The sequence below is a fragment of the Macrosteles quadrilineatus genome, unplaced genomic scaffold (genome assembly GCF_028750875.1).
Source record: "Macrosteles quadrilineatus isolate MER2022 unplaced genomic scaffold, UCM_ALF_1.0 Scaffold_2__2_contigs__length_208266976, whole genome shotgun sequence".
Lineage (NCBI taxonomy): Eukaryota > Metazoa > Arthropoda > Insecta > Hemiptera > Cicadellidae > Macrosteles > Macrosteles quadrilineatus.
The window spans coordinates 152,875,860-152,894,978 of NW_026542595.1; the positions used below are offsets into that span (position 1 = coordinate 152,875,860).

The following is a 19,119-nucleotide window of genomic DNA, read 5'->3' on the forward strand; positions in this document are numbered from 1 at the left end:
TGAACAGCCTTCTATAAAATAAAAATTGATTGGTTATTATTTTGAGTTCACGACGTACCTATTCATATGTAATTTTTTGAGGTATGTGGAATATGTATTTTTAAAGTACTTTTTAGCCAAATTTTTGTTTTTGGTTGATGTGGTTGGTGGTTTAGAAGAAAAAGTGGAGTTAGGCATCACCAACATCAACCAAAGCTTGTTGTGTTTCTAGTTTTGTAATGGATCGACACTGACTACACAGTATACTGTATTGACAATGTTAATACCAAAGACATTTGTTAAGAATTTCGTACGAAGGTGGTGAGCTCAGCTAGCGTAACTGAGAAAATTGAGGAGTTAATAGAAACCACATCACTTGTTTCTACAACCTATATGGTTTATACATTCACCTACGAATACTATTTCACTATAAATTGACAGGTAAAATGTCATCACATCACACTTAAATGTGAGATTTTAATCAGATTTTATCTCTTGATAACTTAAGTTGGCAACGTTGCAGGTGGTGGCAATGCTGCAGATGTTGATAAGACTGCCGCCGACGCAGGCTCGTTTTCTCACCATTGCGCTGGAGAACAGCTTTTCAGAATGTGCAGAACTGGCTCTGCGGGAGCAGGAGGCCAACAATGCAGGTATGTTTGCAGAAAATAGGGGAATCTTTGCAATTTTAAACACAACAATCGCAATTTCATTTTAGCCTAGTCACCCTAGTCACGAGACCAATTAACTTTTTCTTTCATGATATCCCCAGCGGCCAAATACAATATCCGTTGCATGATAATTAACTTTATAGTATTGTCATTAAAGAAGATTAATTTTACTAAACATGGAACTAAACCTCCTCATGAGTTACTAATTATTTAATAGTCTTGTTGGTGCAAGTTTTCTACTGACAAAAGCTTTTCAAATAATAAATCGTTAACAATTTAATTCAAAATCCATCCCTAATCTGACATTAGATAGATACTAATGACTAAGATTTTAATATTTGAAAACAATAATTATTTTCTTGTCACAGTCTATTTAAAAGCCAAATATTTGTGTAAAGTATACACTAGTTCATTATTCATTTGAGGTGAGACCATTTTAAAGTAACTTTAAAACTACTGTAAATTGTATTTGATAAAATTTAAATCATAAATTCTTCACTGATAATAAATTTGATACCAAGTTTCTCAACCTATTCCAACCAATACCAAAATGTCATGCACTCCATGGCCTAAAAATAAAAATTCTTTCAAAATGCAAGTGGTTACACATTACAAAATGTGTACAAAATACATACTGAGTGGTTACCCGTTGGTCATTTGTTCCTTTATTTCACAGGATACATCAGCAATCTGTTGAAGGAAGCAAAAGACAAAGCCATTGAGGAATTGTTGTTGCATCTGCCATTGCTGAGGCCAGGTCAGTAAACCGCCATTACCTAGGGTAGTGGGAGGGGCGTAGGGTGTGGCTAGACTAACAGATTTGGGGTTGTTTGATGGGGGGAGGGTGGAATCCTTGGCCATTGTTGCCTCGTAACAAAGAGAATGGAGAGAACTGCATAGAAGAATGGTCAACAATGTGTTGTTAGACATTTCTATTAACCGAAAGTAAAAAAAAAATATGTCTAATAACACCTTTCTCGTTAAAAACTCTTATAGGTGTAAATATGTGTTTCACACATTATTATAAATATTTTTGTTGATACTTGTACTATGTTGATTAAGAAGTTTTTTTAAATATTATAAGTATAGTTATATTTAAAATACAACACTAGAACATTGTCGCATAGGCATCGTCATTTATTTCAGGTTTTAAATTAAATGTTTACAGTTAACAGGTTTTTAAGAGACTAGAAGATAGATATCGGGGTTAAAATTACGATGGTTGCAATTTCATTGCAGAGAAGTTTTTTTATGAATTTGATTTTACATATCTTTGTCAGTTTTCTTCAGTCAACTTGTAAATGGTCTGAGGATAGACAAAGATACGTAACCTATCATATTTGTACAATCAGTCTTGGTGGCAAGAATGTTAATATTTTTACAAACATATTACGTTAACTACATGGGCTATATTACCCATGCTACATGATCCTCGGATATGCCTGAGGATGAGTGTAAAAGTAAAATTTTATCTTGTAGTTAATATATCAGTGGATTATCTATGCCACCGATGTTCAGAAAAAGAGGGCCGAGAATTGAACCCTGAGGTAGTCCGAAATTGAGTTGACTGTTTGTATTGCAGGCAACAAGGACGCCAAACACAGATACCTGGGTGTCATTCCTGTGTTGCTGAATTACTGTGTGGAACACAATAAGTTCTTGGATAAAGCATTGAACCTGGTGGTCTACACACTGGTACATCCGGCACTCAAGGACGACCGCAAGTGAGTTCAAAACCCTTTATAGGGTGATGCTTATGTTCTCTTTGTTTACTGAAGTAGTTGTTTGAGACAGACACAGATCGTGATATTGTAAAAGATATTTGTTGTTACTGAGATAGTTGGCGTGATAAAAAGATGCTATGACTTACATCAAATCATCCTATCAGTTTTACTTGGTTAAAAAGCCTGCATATTCGATATAAATTTGTATTTTAAATCAGTGCAATCTGTCGATGACTCATTTCAACTACGTCCATTTTGACATGAAAACTGGGGGCAAATATAACTTGGAGATCGAATGTTTAGTTCTATTAATGGTCAAAGTAGTACAGTCCAATATCTTGGTCTTCCAGTCAGAAAAAAGTCCTCCACAAAAGATTTTAATTTAGTTTTTTAAAGTTATGTTAATTACGATCAACTATTGAAATAAAAAAAAATGTTCATTGTGTCAAGTAAACAAAATGTATTCAAGTTTTTCTTTTTAACAAGTAAATTTTTAACTACAGTCCCTTAATGTATAAATAAATACAGATCGAAACAAAGTAGGAACCAATTATGACGCTAATTGTTTTTAGAGAAGTAATGTGAGTTACATGATCAGATAATACGAGGCTATAACTCTGATAAGGAGCCAGAAACCTACAGTAATGGCCCATATATCATTGTTAGTAATCAGATGTGTGTTGGGCTGTGGCCGGCTCAGTGTTTTAACATGTGCTCGTGTTACAGGACATTCGAGCCGTGGCGCAGATCTCTCGTAGAGAAAATCGCAGGTGGTAGTGTAACACCTTCCGGTGAGTTGTTTGTTTATGGTTTACATTCCTCAAATAATACTTGTATGTACTTTTATTGCACTTGGGAGTAAAAACTTGATAGGTAAAGCATAGATAAAACACCACTTAGTAGATTCCTCATCCTTATGGAAGAGCTGATGACAATTTTATTGTTAATTCTGTACGCTGCACTGTAGAGGTTTTGTTTTGTTTATATAATTTGTTTCTTTTTATTTCAGTAATTTTAAACCTCGTTTAACCAAATAAAACGATCTAATAATAAACAATAACTGGTCTCCTGGTTATATAACCAAACAGTAAAACAAAACATGAAAATCACCCTAAAATAATAGAAACAAAATTTTGTCTACAAAATTCAGCCATATATTGCCAGTAAATTATTTTGGACGTTTTCAAATCCTTTGCTTTTTTTTTCAAGTACGGTTTTACTTCCTTGTGCTTGTCGTAGGATAAAGATTAAGAAGAGCTGATAAAAAATTATAACCTCTGTTGAAAGATGAACAAAATAAGTACAAAGTTAAGGTTTTTTCTGTTAAAATATATTTATGATTCACTTTTTTTAATTAATAACCCTCGGTTCTGTAGAAATCTTTGCATGAAATTTTAGCGTTGCGTATTGTGAAATACTCTGATAGACATTTTATTTCTCTATAGGATAGTAAATTGTCTTTGTTTCAAATGCTTCTCTACCTTGTTGGTTCTGTCTAGATGGTTTGAATATTTAAAAAAACCCAAACATTGTTTCTTTTTAATTACTGACAAACTGCTTATGATATTGCAGCCGCCCCAGAAGGCGCAGAAGCAGGTCAGGGCAAGATCAGAAGAAGCAACAGTCTAACTCCTCCCTTTGCAGGGTCAAGTGCTTCCAACGAATTGTGGACTTCTCAGGTAATTTGCAAACTTAAAATCTAAACTACTACTTATCCAATAAATACAATTGCTGATTGAGTAAACCTTGTGATGAATCTTTTGGGCGTGGTATTCAAACATACTAAATTTGGTAGCTATTGTCATGATGTGAACCTTAGTTTCAGTTTCGCTAGTGTTTTGTACACTCAAATGTGGTATAGAATTTAACCAACTTTTTATCAATTTATTTTATTTGCCAGCTTATATTCCATACCTTTTTCTAACATTCTTGTTTCCTATTACCACTGCTCATTCATATAATTCTGTTTAGGGTATACCATACTTTTTTACCTTGATCTTGCGTTACAGAGACACACTGCTTTTAGGTGGTTGATGATAGTATAATCAAATTTTTATTATCCATGAAGGTTTCAATGCGGTGATTGATGAGTGTGTTTGCATTTATTTATTTTACTGTGCCCCTATCAGAATTTGTTTGATCAAAATGTTATCGAACAAAATGGATACGTGTTTGCTTTCAGTACTCATAACCCATGACAAACTCATATTCAAAATTTTTGATGGTTTCTTCACTAACTAACTATTTAGAACCCTATTTTTTTCACAGTAGTTTTATATTAGCTAAAACCACCTTGTTGCTCATTGTTTGTTTGTCCCTACAGGATGACCTGTCTGTAGTACGCAGAGCCAGTTCAGGACGCAGATTCTCCCTGTCTCTCTGTGAGCCTCCCCCCCTCTCCCCACAGAGTTCACAGGCCTCCTCAGGTAGTGGCTCCGAGTCCCACCTGGATGACCTGAGGCCAGGATTTGAGGCTTGTGGAATGAGAGGTCAGTAATTGTGATAAGATCACATTATTTTCAACTATCAACTTTCTAACGTTACTCTTTTTATTCTAGTTAATGCCATTAATCAATGACTAATCTGGGTCTAGAATCGTCCCTTTTTAGGATCGAACCAGCGGCCTTTCATTTTGAATTAATTGATTAGATTAATTTTTTCCTGGAAATATTTTTACCTAAGCCTATGCATGTTACCATGGAATACTTGACTTGTCCAAGATGTAGGTAAATAAAATAACCTTTCAATTTTGTTAAGATGTAGGTTAATCCAAAAAAAACCTTGCAGTTTTTCAAGTTTTTTCAACTTTGCACCCACAATACATTTTGCACATTTCATATATTGAAATCTAACCTCACATTATGCTGCAGATGTGAAGGGGTGGCTCAAGTCGCTGAGGCTACACAAGTACTCCTGGCTGTTTTCCCAGTTGACTTATGCACAGATGTTGTCCCTCTCAGAGGAGACGTTTGATACTGTAGTGGAGTCAGTAGGAGGTGGACTCTACACAGTCACTCAGGGGGCTCAACGCAAGATACTGCTGTCCATCTCCAAGCTGCGCGACCGCTACGGGATTTTGTGCAGAGTCGAGCGGGTAAGTCAATGGTTGACGTCTTTTATATAAAATAATCTTTTTGGCCTACATTATTGTGCTGCACTATGTCTGCATCTACTTGAGTGGGAATAAAAGATGACATCTATATCTTCTAGATTTTTTATTAGGTATTATCATTGAGTTGTTGCATTAATAGTCAAAGGTATTATACTCTGAATAATGGAACCTGTCTTCTGACCGTCAGGAGACTGCTTCCATCGTACAGACTATTTTATTCAAATGCCAACCCAAAATCAAGTTTTTAAATTTGTTGTAATTATTTACTTCAACAGTTTGCCTAACCCATTTCACTTTAATGCATTTGGCGAGCTATGCATACTAACTATACCTATATTTTTTAATAATTTATGCAGGTAATGAACGTAGCATTAATTTGTAACTTGAGTTACGCAGCAGATAATATCTGAGGGAAGCTGGGGTACGATAAGAAGCATACAAGATGTATAGGGATAAAATCTGATATTTTAAATTTAAAAACATTTCTTATTTGAAAATTTCTAGAACCCATAGAACATGTTGTCTCTCAACAGTTGTAATGTTGATTTGTGAGGGAAAACTATCATCCTTTGAAAATTGATAAAAGCAGAGATTCTATTCCCATGTTGAAGTTTTTACCAGTATTAGAATGAAAATTGATGTAGTTAAACTCTTTCACCGAAAAAACATGCTGTTGATCACTGCTTTGATTAAAATGTCATTACAACAAAACACATAATATACAACATTTAATTTCATTTCAGGAGCTGGATGAACAGACTTTACTCAACGCTATGGACGAGGTGAAGAAAGTTTTGTTGACTCCTCTCAAGCCTCATGAAGACTCTGATCTATCCCCAGTGGATGACCTTCCCTCTCAGGTCACCAGGGTTTTGCATAAAGGTAACTACCACCCTGTACCTCTCAACAGAATTATACAACCCCTAATGAGTGCGGAGTGTGGGAACCGTTTGTGGCAGTTGTATACATTAGTTAGATATACATATATTGGATTGTTAATATTTTTAGGTGATATAATACTATGATAGGTCTTTCGTTTGTATGTATATATGGCCTATTTGAATATCATAATTTTAAGCCATACAATCTTTTACATTGTGCTGTGGCGATTAGGTTAAGTTAGATTAGTTCAGTTTGGCTTCGTTTTTGTATGATAGGCCTAATAACAAATAAGAAACATTGAAAAGGAAACGTTAATCGGTTAAACCATTGTGTATAATTTTAAAGATATGAATTTACAAAAGACGTTTGTACAGGAACGGTGGATTTACCAACTATCGGTAATTGTTGGAAATCCACTACAAATTTTAACAATGATTTCGGTTAATTAATGCACAAGAATTTATGATTGTTGTTAACTGAGATTTAGTGGATTCGTCCTTACAAATAACATTAAGTGCGGTTGGACTCGCCCCTGCGATCACGTTCATCCCGTTACGCGAAGTCTAAGCGTACTACTAGTTTTAGGGATATGTTATCTCAGTAAATTTACTTTCAAAGATACCTCTGAACTATACTGAAAACAAAGAATTGGATCTTTACCAAATTTCTCTTCACTGTTGTGTTGTCTTCACTAGTGTTTACAGTATATGTTTTCTTTTTTCAGTTTGCACGTATCTCCTTGTGTACCAAGTGACAGATGAGGAGGCTTTGACTTCATTCATCAGTCTGCTGGACTCCTCTCGTCAGTTGGAGGCCTTCACATCTCAACAGAAGCAGAATATGAGTAGTTGGAGACTTGAGATATCGCAACACATCAGCCAAGTGAGGCAGCAAGTGTAAGTGTAGTCATGTTATTTAATTATTGTTATTAATAGTACTATCAAAATTGAGATGTTACTTTGAAGGTGAATCTAGAATGGAGGGAGACACTCCTTGTTGCTTTGTTACTGACTAAGATCAGCTGCTTCATTTGCCAGGATAATTGAAACACAATGATCAGAGACCAGCTGGGTTCAGTTTCAAAACATCAAGCTCCTGTTCTCAGGATCGACCCAGTTACCTTTTGATTGCTAGGCGAGTTCTATAACCACTCAGCCATAATGTATACCTTTATTGTGTCAAAAATCTGTAATGTTGTAGAATTTTTGTCAGCTCCCAGAGGTTTTTTCTGATGATTTTCTACACCATTGGTATTATTAAGTTCTTAATTGTTAGAATATTTTAATTGTAAAGTAACTGTTTAACCCTTGTCAATGTTTTGATATGTCATTGGATTATGAAATTATGATGTTATTTGAAAAGAGGTTAGCGATAGAGAATACTATATTTTTTATATTTTTAACATACGTAAAATACTAAAAATGGCAATGGTGTAAAATCAGTAGATGAAAATATGCTATCATTTGTTATGTTGTAGTCTATTTAATTTGATATTGACTACAAAATCTTTGCAATGAATAACATTTTGACATGAACTGTGTCCTATAATGTGTTGTTTGGTTGCAGTCATCAACAGCATCAGCAACGCTATGGATACTTGTCAGTTCCCCCCGCTCGGTTCTCCGCTGCCCCCCGCCATGGGGTCCCCCTCACCCTGAGACACAACCTGGGAGGGCAACGCTCTCAGCCCCACTCAGGACCTCCGCACTCTAGCTTCCTAGCCAAGCGGCCCAGCCTGCAAGACAACCCCTCAGAGGTAATAATGGTTGATTTTATTTTAGACTCAATATGTATTACAAATTTAGTTGCAGATTGTGTCAATTGGTTTCCTCCACCATCGCTTTTTTTGTACAGTAGGCCTACTCCAACAACAAGTTGCCAATGGATTAATAGCATTAGCACCTCAAGTGTGGCTTCCAATATGGTTGGGAGCCTTTCATCCTTTCCACATACCATTGTAATTGACACAATCTCTACCACGAGTCAAACTATTGACTAGATAATACTACATAGACATCCAATTTCCATGTTAAAGTTGACACCAGTTTTATAATAAAAATGAAGTTGAATTTAGTTGCTACATAGTGTATTGACTTCAATATGCTAACTTCTTAACAAAAAACTACTTGGAAATTTAAATTTCTTGTTGTAACTGAGCATATTTTGTGTCTCATCAAATTTGTTTGTGCGAGTGCATGACGACAATGTTTGCATCATGAGTGTGAATGATTGCCATTTAATGCAAGTTGTAGTTACCAAACTAAGGTTTTGACCAAAGCCTGACAAATTACGTAAATATTGATTTTCCTTTGCAAATAACATCTAGATCCAAAATTGTGACCCCACTTGGAATCAAACCAGTGAGGTTAAGATTCAAAGGCGAACCCTATAACCAACATACTACAAAAATTAACTTTTCTTGCAAAAGTATTTCTTTCTTTTTCAAATTTTTTATTTCACAAACCATTCTAGCTCATTCTTTGCCTGGAAAAACGTTGCTAACATTTGTTCAGTTCTAAATATTATTGTATTATTATGCAAAATTATTATGCTTAGTGTTTCATTATGCCCATCAATAATCAATTTTTGTTACAGTACTCTGTGGATCCGTCTCACTCCATGGTACAGAGGACTCACTCTGCCCCGCCACCCCCTGCACAGTCACTAGCTCTAGACACCCCGTCTACCTCCACCTCTGCCACGGCCCCCGCAGCCCCCGTCACACCCCAGGAGACTGACCCGGAGCTGAACCTACGGCTGGAGAGTCTCTGTCTCAGCATGACTGAACATAGCCTGGAACTGTAAACTTGACAAGTTGGTGACTGTTTTCTGTTCATTGTTGTGTAGTCTCTGAGAAAGGTTAAATTACCTTGTAGCGCTGTGTAATTCTTTTGCTGGTGTAACTTCCATGGTTTAAATTCAATTATTCTTTGAGACAGTGCCACACACTTAAGTGAGGAATGGAGTGGGATGATCTGGGCAGCTCTTTTACATAGATCAGGTGTTGGTTGCAGTCAGGATAATTTATTAATCAATTTATTTTAATTTTTTAATTCAATGATATTTATGGCTGAAAGAGTCATTTCCGAATCATAAAATACCTTAATTGGGTATTTTGGGTCAATTTTTGGGGTATTTTGGGGTAATTTTGTATAATTGGGTCACCTGCCCTGGTGATTGGGTTTGATTAAGCTACCACGAGAAAACTAATACAGTTTGGAACCATCAAAACTTTTAGTGGCGTACTTTCGAAGTTCCTTAAGACATTTAAAACCATGGAAGGCTCTTGCAGCAGCAAAAAAAAAATCACTCAGCGTTACAAAGTTTAGTTGATATTTTTATTGTGTTTGATGTTCTTCTGTAATTGTTGATTTGTTGTCTTTCTATAATTTAAGATGTTTTTGCTTGATCCCATAGTATAAGTGTGTACTAGTTTATGAAGTCTGAAATAGGGTGTTGGCTATCTTACACCTTTTTTATTATAATAGGAGTTTTTGGATGTTTTTGTAGTAAAAAATATCTTACCCCCGATTTCAGTTTTTAATTTAAACTTAGTGTTAAATATCTACTCTCCACAATATTCTATGTTGCTAAAAGATTTTGGAGCTGTGGTTTGTTGTTAGTCACATGATCTCGTATATTAAAATTTGAAAAAATCCTAATTATTTTTATTTGGTAACATCAGGATAGAGTAATCAAAAAGATTATAATACGATGGTTGGTATAAATAAGTGCAAAAAAGTGAATCTGCATAATTAATATACAGCAGAACCTCTTTAATCCGAGCCCCCGTAATCCGAACGTCCACTAATCCGAACGCCTCATTGCTGCACTTTATACACACTACAGTAGTTCTTTATTGTATACTGTATTCGATGTACAGTACAGTTTACTCACTATTTTTACTACTGTATTAAATAAACACTGTATTTTACTTTATAAAGCATTTTTTCACTTTTCCCGTACCAATTACAATCAATTTTAGCCAGGTTTTAGCTAATGTTATGTAAAAACATAATATGGTCTGTAATCCGAACTATTCAATAGTCCGAACTACCCCCGGTCCCAATTAGTTCGGATTAAAGAGGTTCTACTGTACTCCATAATATGTAATATGAAAATTTCAGCTCGTTTTGGATACTAGTATCATTTAAGTTTATGAATAACTTTCTACGTTCCTATATCAATAACAAGTCAGTTCTCATTGCTAAATAAACCGTAAAGTCTGCTTATTTTAGATTTTTCAACTTCAAACAAAGTGTAGGATGGAATGATGAAACTATTATTTTGTAATTTTAAATGTTTCAAATATGGGACCAAGCAAATTAAATAAACATAATTTTTACTCAAGAACTGCTTGTAAAACAGTTTTTACTGTGTATTTGATTTTTAACTGTACATTTTTAACATCAGTTATCCTGTAATCATTAATTGTATTATTGTAATTGCATGTTTTGGTGTTTGCTCAAATGAAAACCTTGGTAGTATTACCAAGATGGGTTTCTACTATTTGCTTGTTTTACGTTGCGCCATAAACGTACAAATGGTCTAGTTTAATTTTGATATTTACCATAAGTTTTCGAAAAAGTCAACCATTTTATGCCCACTTTATTTTTTAAATCGTAACCTTTGTGAAATATATCACAAGCACAAACTTATTATATGCTTTGGAATTAATTTATTTTGTCATTCAGAAATACCAAATACACTATGGTTTTGATTCATTACCATTCATACGGTTAAAATGGGTTGGATCCATCTAGTTGGTTCTGTTTCATCTAGTTTTCTGGATTTACTATTTATTTTTTTGCAAATAAAAAACGTTTCCCAATAGTTCTAAGCCTCTCTGTCTGTGGTTAAATTGGATCTTAAAATATGAAGTTTTAAGAAGTTGCTATTTTGTAAATAATGTAATAATTTAAACAAATGATAAAAGACTGAATATGAGTTACTATAGTCTAAAACATTTTTACAGCCATATTTATCTGAACAGATTTTTGTCCAAGCTAAACCATTTTGCATGTACAGTTTTAGCGAATACATTTGAACAAAAGAAAAAGTAATTTGACATTTTTAAGGTTAATTTTTGTGTATTTTTATAGTTTGCTTTTTAGAGATGCTTTTGAGACATCTGATTTAGGTTTGATAGTTGTAAGATGTTATGATTTTATTTTTACCAAGGTGGTTTTTTGTTTTGTTTTGTTATTTACTAAGTCTAGAACATATAGGCTATATTTGTAAAATACTATCTGATTGGTGGATTGTTTTCCATTTTTGTACCGTGTTACAACTGCCAAGTCATTTTGAGTAGAGTTGTAGGTTAGTTTTTGTGATGTTTCAATCTAGTTGTTTTGATTTAGCTTTTTTTTATTATTACCGTTTTATGTTATTTTTGTAAACGTTGTGTTTTCAACTGTATATTTTTATGTTTTTCATTATATGGGACGAAAGTGCCCGGTGATTAGATTTATTAATTTCATGTTATGGGAGTAAATTCTCCGGTGATTAGATTTAAGTTGTTGTGATAATCACTGTTCTCAATGTTCGTAAAAAACAATGGAAATTTTTGCCTTCTTACATGTAAAAAAGTAACAAGTTTTTATGAATAAATGTTCATCAATTATTAAATCCATATAAGTTAAATTATTTTTACTTTTGACAGGTTAGTCATCAAATAACTCTACTGCTGTATTACTGTCATTCACATAATTATTTTTACAGAAATTTCTTGATTTACTGTTCCATTGTTTGTTTACAACAATTTTGTACATTATTTGCGAGAGTTTCAAGTTAGTGGTGCAATGATACAATCTGGAATGTTGTGCAATGTCCAGATTATTGTAAATATAGTTTCTTATTTATTCTATACCATTTTGATTCTCAGATCTATGTTATTTTTATTTTATTATTTTATTAAATTTAACCAGTGATTGTGCAATTATGGATTTGTTTTGTATTTGTGGTAATATAGTCTTAGTATAATTTGTTTTATTCTTATTGTTTCTTAAGGGCAAAGGACTTCCTATTGTCAAAAAGTAAGATTACAATCCAACATCAAATCCTCAATAATGTCAATAACTTACAAATTAAATACATAGAATTTTCATTTGTAGCAATATATTCTGGATATATTTTTCTTAAGATTGTCTACACATTTGTTTTCAATTAAAAGCCTCAGTTGAATGTAATTGTTTGAAGTCATATGTTTAAACTACTGTAAGTACCTTGTATTGAATGTAGGTCACAAATAAATTATTAAATTTAACCAGTGATTGTGCAATTATGGATTTGTTTTGTATTTGTGGTAATATAGTCTTAGTATAATTTGTTTTATTCTTATTGTTTCTTAAGGGCAAAGGACTTCCTATTGTCAAAAAGTAAGATTACAATCCAACATCAAATCCTCAATAATGTCAATAACTTACAAATTAAATACATAGAATTTTCATTTGTAGCAATATATTCTGGATATATTTTTCTTAAGATTGTCTACACATTTGTTTTCAATTAAAAGCCTCAGTTGAATGTAATTGTTTGAAGTCATATGTTTAAACTACTGTAAGTACCTTGTATTGAATGTAGGTCACAAATAAATTGACTCTTAAGTCATTTACTAAATAAAACTATTGTTTCTTTTCTATACTTCCCTCAGGAATTACCTGACTTATAATTCCTGAGTCAGGTATTATAAGATATACTTATATCTTCTATCATAATTTTAGTTTAATCTCAATAATTTTAGTTCCTGTTTGTATTAACTGGATGTTTTGGATTTTAAATTTTGACCGTTTTGATTTAGTTACTGTAACACTAATATAAACAAAGTGTATATTTGTAATTTCTAATGTTAACATAAATAAATTTTGTGTACTGGGATCTATCTCTAATAATTGTAAACCCCGTCTTCAATAAACTATTGTAGTTTGGTTATTACTTGGAAAATTCAATTTTTCTTCAATTTATATTTTATTCTGTTAAGTATACCTTAAAATTTGTCAAGCAATTCAAATACATAATAGTACCTTGTAGATATTCTCAATTTTTGATAGATACAAAAACGACTCTAGGATTCAAATTTTATACAGGTTGTACTCAGCGGCACGGGACTAATGAAAGTTAAAAGAGACAACTCAATGATAAGAGACAGTTGGGTCTAGTCTCAAAAGTTATGTTTCAGTAAAATGGACCAGCGTTATTATATTATACATTTTAGTAGACACTGTACTTTGTCTCTTGTCTAAAAAGAAACAAATATGCAAAACTGTCAAAAAGGATTTCATTAATGCACAAAAGTTACATTAACTGCCAAGGATATTTAGCTAAAAATAAATCCGAACAAGAATATTAACTCAAGTTTCAGCTATTATCCTCTTTAACATAATATTATTAAGGTCCATGCAAAACTGATGGGGAAACGTAATTTTTGGACAAGTGTCTTTGCTGCACTCCAGAGGCTCTTTCACTCTCACTTGCAGGATTTTATGGCACTTAAAAATAACTTATTTCAGACACTTGTCGATTTACAGTGGCATTACACAATAACTGTTACATTTGAAACTTTCTTATGTATATCATAAAATAAAGTGTAAAATCCTTAATTTGAGGTCACTAAACAATAAACTATAAAACAACCTCACCCAAATTGCTTTGTGAGATAAGACCCAGGAATGAATGGTTGTAACAGTTCCCTTGACAATTAATTGGCAATAAAATGTCTGATGTTACCTCTTTATTAGATGGGAACTAAAAAGAAACCAACTCTAATTTTAAATTGAAAAATAATAGTTAAACCATAAACAGTTCTTTTTGCATCTTGAAATAAAATTTAGTTGTTCAAAGTTCAAGGTTTTGTAAGTTTTTATTGTTTATGTAATTATCATTGGAATTTTCAATTTCTGGTTATTAGGAACAAGATTCATGACGATTTGAAATCTCACTCTCCCTTCAGATGAAAATAAAGTATTAAAACATGTATAAAATTAGATAGTGGTGGAGAAAAAGGATAATTCAATATTGCAGCCCAAATTGCTTTGTACCTTCACTTAGTTACCGACATTCAAATTTACTTTCGTAACTGTTGACCCTTTTGCAGGACAAGGATAAAATCACAAACTATAACAAATTAATCTGTAAGAAGGGAATTGTCTAGTGTTTGGTATCGATATCCGATATATCGGAAATATCGATATTTTGGTTCCGATATATCGATATTTTTATATCGATATTAGACTTCCGATATTATCGGGATATCGATATTTTACTTCGATATTATCGTTAGAATTAATTTTAGCAATTTTTCAAAGAATAATGCAAGAATAAAATACAGTTTAATCTTTTCTGAACTTGTTTAGCAGTTATTAAATATTATTAATAACAAATTTATTTGTAGGCCTACACACAAACTATTTCATGTACCTATCTAGTTAAAAATATATTTTTAATCTGGTTGCCTCTGCCTGCATTTGAATAGTGAGTTGGCACGGTTGGCAGAAGTGGAGTGCCAAAATGAGGTGACGGCAGTGAAAACCAAACAAAACCATTAAATTCTCATGTGTTGTATATTTTTTTGTACACAAGCCTAAAAAATTATAAATTGTAAACAATTTAACGTCATATGTGTGCAGCTAACTGCTGTTCATATGGTGGTACTTTCCTGTTAAAGGGAACATTCATTATTATCGATTATTTCTTTTTGAATATCGATATTTTATTTTTCTATCCGATATATTGATTCATTATAACAAATTAAAACATATCAGCTGACAACTTCGATAAGGATAGGCTAATATTGTTCAGTATTAACAAAGGTACTTTCCTTCTAAAGGGACATTTTTATATCAATGATTTCTTTTGATGACATATCGATATTTTTTTTACCAAACCGTCTGTATATATTCCTTTGTTTTAATATCTTCAAACGCATTTTTTTTTAAATTGTTTGTTAAGGTAATTTCCTGTTAAAGGGAAGCATTGCGTTAGCATTCCAATTCCATTAATTTTTAACGATATTTTTCCGATATATCGATATTTTTGGTCCGATATTATCGGAATATCGATATTGAGGCTCCGATATTATCGCCGATATAAATATCGATATTTTCTTTCGATATCCCAACACTAGAATTGTCAAGATTTCATAAAATATAAAGAAGATGGAAGTTTTTTAGTTTATTCCTAATTGTTTTAACACATGCATAATTATACTGTATCCCTGTTGTTTACTTACACATCTAGGTGTTGTAAACATCAAATAAAAGGTGTGTTTATTCCTCATAGTCGGGCACAAATTAGGCATTGTCAGATGTTGATTTATGTCTAGACCAAACTAGACTGCATCAACGACTTGTCTTGTTGATACTGTACAATTGTCATCGTAACACCACGATTGTTGATTGGTGATTGGTGATTGTTGACAGTTGATTGTCGACCACGAGTATTGTTTGACCGCTTTCGCTCAGTTGCACCATACCTTTTCAATTGCTTTTTTGTCGCTCCCGATTAACTGTGCAAACAGCTGACGTTCGCTGCAGCAGCTATTGACACACGGTTATGCATTAATACATGACTGTTACGATGAGTTTTGAAATTAGCATTATATGAATACGGGATATAATTCGGGTGGCGATTCAAGGGATAAATGTTGGTGACATTAATTTTTGTTTTAAACTTTAATCACGACGGATTATGAAATTTTAGATTTCCCAAAATGCCCCAATGCACAACCTTTTGTACTAATATTTGTGTTTATATTTTATTTATTTTTACTTAAACAGCAATAGCAATTCAAAGATTCAAAATCAACCTATTGACAAATTTCTGAATGGGAATTTTAAAACATAATGTTACGTTTATTTTTATAGTTATTTGAATTTTAATAAATTTAGCTGCCGACGCCGAGGGTTACACTTTTAGTTAGTTTGTTGTGTGGCGCCATTTTAGTTTGTCAAACAGTTACAAAAAAAATCGCGTGTAAAAATATTGTATATTGAATAATAGCAAATATCAGTCAAGATTAGTTATCTGTGTAACTAGTGTGCGAAGTGGCACTTTGCTGCAAGCGGCTCGTGTGGAAAGTTTATGGAGTGCAGCAAAAGAACTTTGTACTCGCGTTACACATTATATTTTTCCTACAGTTACTACAAAGCATAACATTAAGTCTTTCAACCACTATACAACATGTTTTTAGGTTAGGTTAAATCGTTGACTGTTGGATACTGAATAGTCAAATCCAAAACTTGAACTAAAGCCAGTCGTCTACCGGGCAACCCAGCGGGTGACGCGGAAACGCTCGCTGCACCAGCTGGTCGTAGTCGTAGTATCTTTAGTGTTGCCAACTTATTTTCAAGCGTACATGTATTACGTGCCTAATAAAAGCGCACCGTTTTGTGTTGTATGGTTCAAATACTGGAGTGCGGCAAAAAATGTGTGCGTCAATTAAGTAAACTGATTGCGGCATAAGTAAGTAAATGTAGCAATTAGCTACTTTGCGTGCTATAACCAGTGCAAGAAACCCCGCTTTGTCTGGTAACTGCAGGAAAACAATTATTGTATGAACAGTTTGGAAACTAAAAAAATCATGAGGCCTTTTGCAATAGCTCACCGATGGAGTTTTGTTGTGTAGAAAAATCTGTCGCAACAAGCTGTTACCACTTAAAAATAAATATGGCGAAGTAAAAAAAATTAACAAAAGACATTTTGCAAAGAACAGTAACGGTATGTGACACGAATTTGGCATAAAAAAGACATGGGTGGTGTTATTTTATGTTTTAAGAATATTAATTCAATTCCAAGGAAAAACATAAACTGTCACAAATGTTCGTCACTTTTCACACTGTTGCACACACACCTACAGTACTAACACGCACGACTGCGCCTGTGCCTAGCGTGTAAGAGTTGTTCGGTCGAGTAACTCGGCTGATACCGTGATCAGGGACAGAGTCCACTTCCTCCCTTCCCTACTGTTTATTAATTACCACAACATTGGCTTTAGGTCGGTCACTGAACCAGCAGACCGTGCGACCACACCCATAGATATGGGTCAGGGGGATTGGTTAGAATACTATCCAAATATCCTATATCTAACATACCCTGCACAGTACTATCATAGATTAAACATAATATCCCATGTAAACATAAATAATGTTTATGAATGTACCCTCCTTCTGGATCGGCAGAGGATTCCCCCCCCCCGTACGGTTATACAGTAGATGGTGTTTTATTGTCTACTATTTATTTCTTACAATAAGACCCATTTTGGAGCTATTTTGACCAAACAAAACAAACGATTTTCTACCTGGGGAAGTAAGAAACTTCAGTAGCGAGATTTTTGTCAACGAATTATCTTCCGGAACCAGAATTACGGAGTCCTCAAATTTAGTATACCTGCGACAGCAGTTTTAATGAAGTGGTAATTCAAAAGTAATGTGGTAATAGAAAAAACTGTATATTCTGTAAAAAGAATCAGAATTGTTATACAATTCGTTAGAATTTCAAAACATGCTACTTAGCGTTATTGGTATAAGTTCTAATATAGTCAAGTTTATTACCTGATTAAACAGTACCTAAAACAATGGTTATATTTAACAGTAATTTAATAGTTTTGACTGTTCTGTATCACATTATATCTGCGGCTGGATCACATTAACCTAATCTAACTATCTAATTGTAGGGTCGAGGGCTGGGAGACATAAGGTTTATGTCAGGAGTCATGTGATGCAACACCGGAATCCTTTCTCCCACAAGGTCGGAACGCCTCCAGAACTGTTACGGTTTGAATTTAATGTCCTCAGTTAAACGATACGACTATAAAACTCCAATTAAATTAATCAATCAATCGTAGATATAGAATAGTTTTATCACTGTATACAACTAGAAAAAAACTGTCAGTTATATTACAAAAATAGGTAGTATATACTCAACGTTATGCTTTTAGACAAACAACAAACGGGATTGTGTCCACTGTTATAAGTCACTGTTATATATAGCTAATCAAACACAAGATGATACAGTTTTATATAATATGGTTTAATACGACCCACCCGAGGCGAATGAAGCCGAAACACAGTATAGCAATAATATAAATTGTTCTCCATGTTATGTATAATTTTGCTGTATGTCCTATGTTATTCTACAGTTCTGTTGAACAGTTATTTCTCTTCACATTTACGATAGTTGAAGTTATCATATTATTCAGCTCTGTTCTCTGTAGTCCCGCTATTCCTTGTCAAATCTACTGTCCTGTTCTTCCTTGTTTTATGAGTAGGCCTACTACATACAGCTCCAAAGTACCTTTATCCACAACCCGTTGCCGTTGACCCTCGTCGTTTCGCGGTCCTTTTCCGTCTGCTGTTCAATCCATGATGTTCCGTAGCCTCGCTGTTCCCTGTCCAGTGTCCAGTTCACTGTTCTGTCGCTCATTGTCAATGTTCCATCTCTGTCCAAGCCAACGTCTCGCTGATCTTTGCTTTGCTCACAGTTTGATAACCATGTCCTGCCATACATCTACAGCAGGTTCAGTCCAATGTACCTTTGTTCTCTATCAGGTGGTCCCTGTCCAGCAGTCCACTGTCCAGCGTTCCCCGTTCATTGTACCGCAACGACAAAGACCCTGATTGAGATGTGGTACTTCATTGCGACGTCCTTCGACCGACAATACTTCAACATTGATCCACATCCCTTGGGACGTGACGAATGCTCCGTGCAGAACAGAATAGACCTTTCAGTTGCGATTGGAATATACTAGACAAAGAGT

At 33.9% G+C, this 19,119-nt stretch overlaps 1 protein-coding gene across 2 annotated transcripts in view; it reads left to right on the forward strand.

Annotated features, from left to right (window-relative positions):
* Positions 1–13,146, forward strand: part of LOC128986925 (protein Smaug homolog 1) — a 61,336-nt gene extending 48,190 nt beyond the window's left edge. For both annotated transcript variants that reach the window (XM_054407537.1, XM_054407538.1), the window contains 11 exons: positions 503–632; positions 1,327–1,407; positions 2,233–2,374; positions 3,101–3,165; positions 3,947–4,053; positions 4,698–4,863; positions 5,245–5,468; positions 6,230–6,368; positions 7,093–7,264; positions 7,935–8,124; positions 8,964–13,146. In XM_054407537.1, the coding sequence (XP_054263512.1) occupies positions 503–632; positions 1,327–1,407; positions 2,233–2,374; positions 3,101–3,165; positions 3,947–4,053; positions 4,698–4,863; positions 5,245–5,468; positions 6,230–6,368; positions 7,093–7,264; positions 7,935–8,124; positions 8,964–9,173 (1,626 nt within the window). In that variant the 3' untranslated portion in view covers positions 9,174–13,146. The remainder of the gene's footprint in view (positions 1–502; positions 633–1,326; positions 1,408–2,232; positions 2,375–3,100; positions 3,166–3,946; positions 4,054–4,697; positions 4,864–5,244; positions 5,469–6,229; positions 6,369–7,092; positions 7,265–7,934; positions 8,125–8,963) is intronic.
* The last annotated feature ends 5,973 nt before the right edge of the window (positions 13,147–19,119 follow it).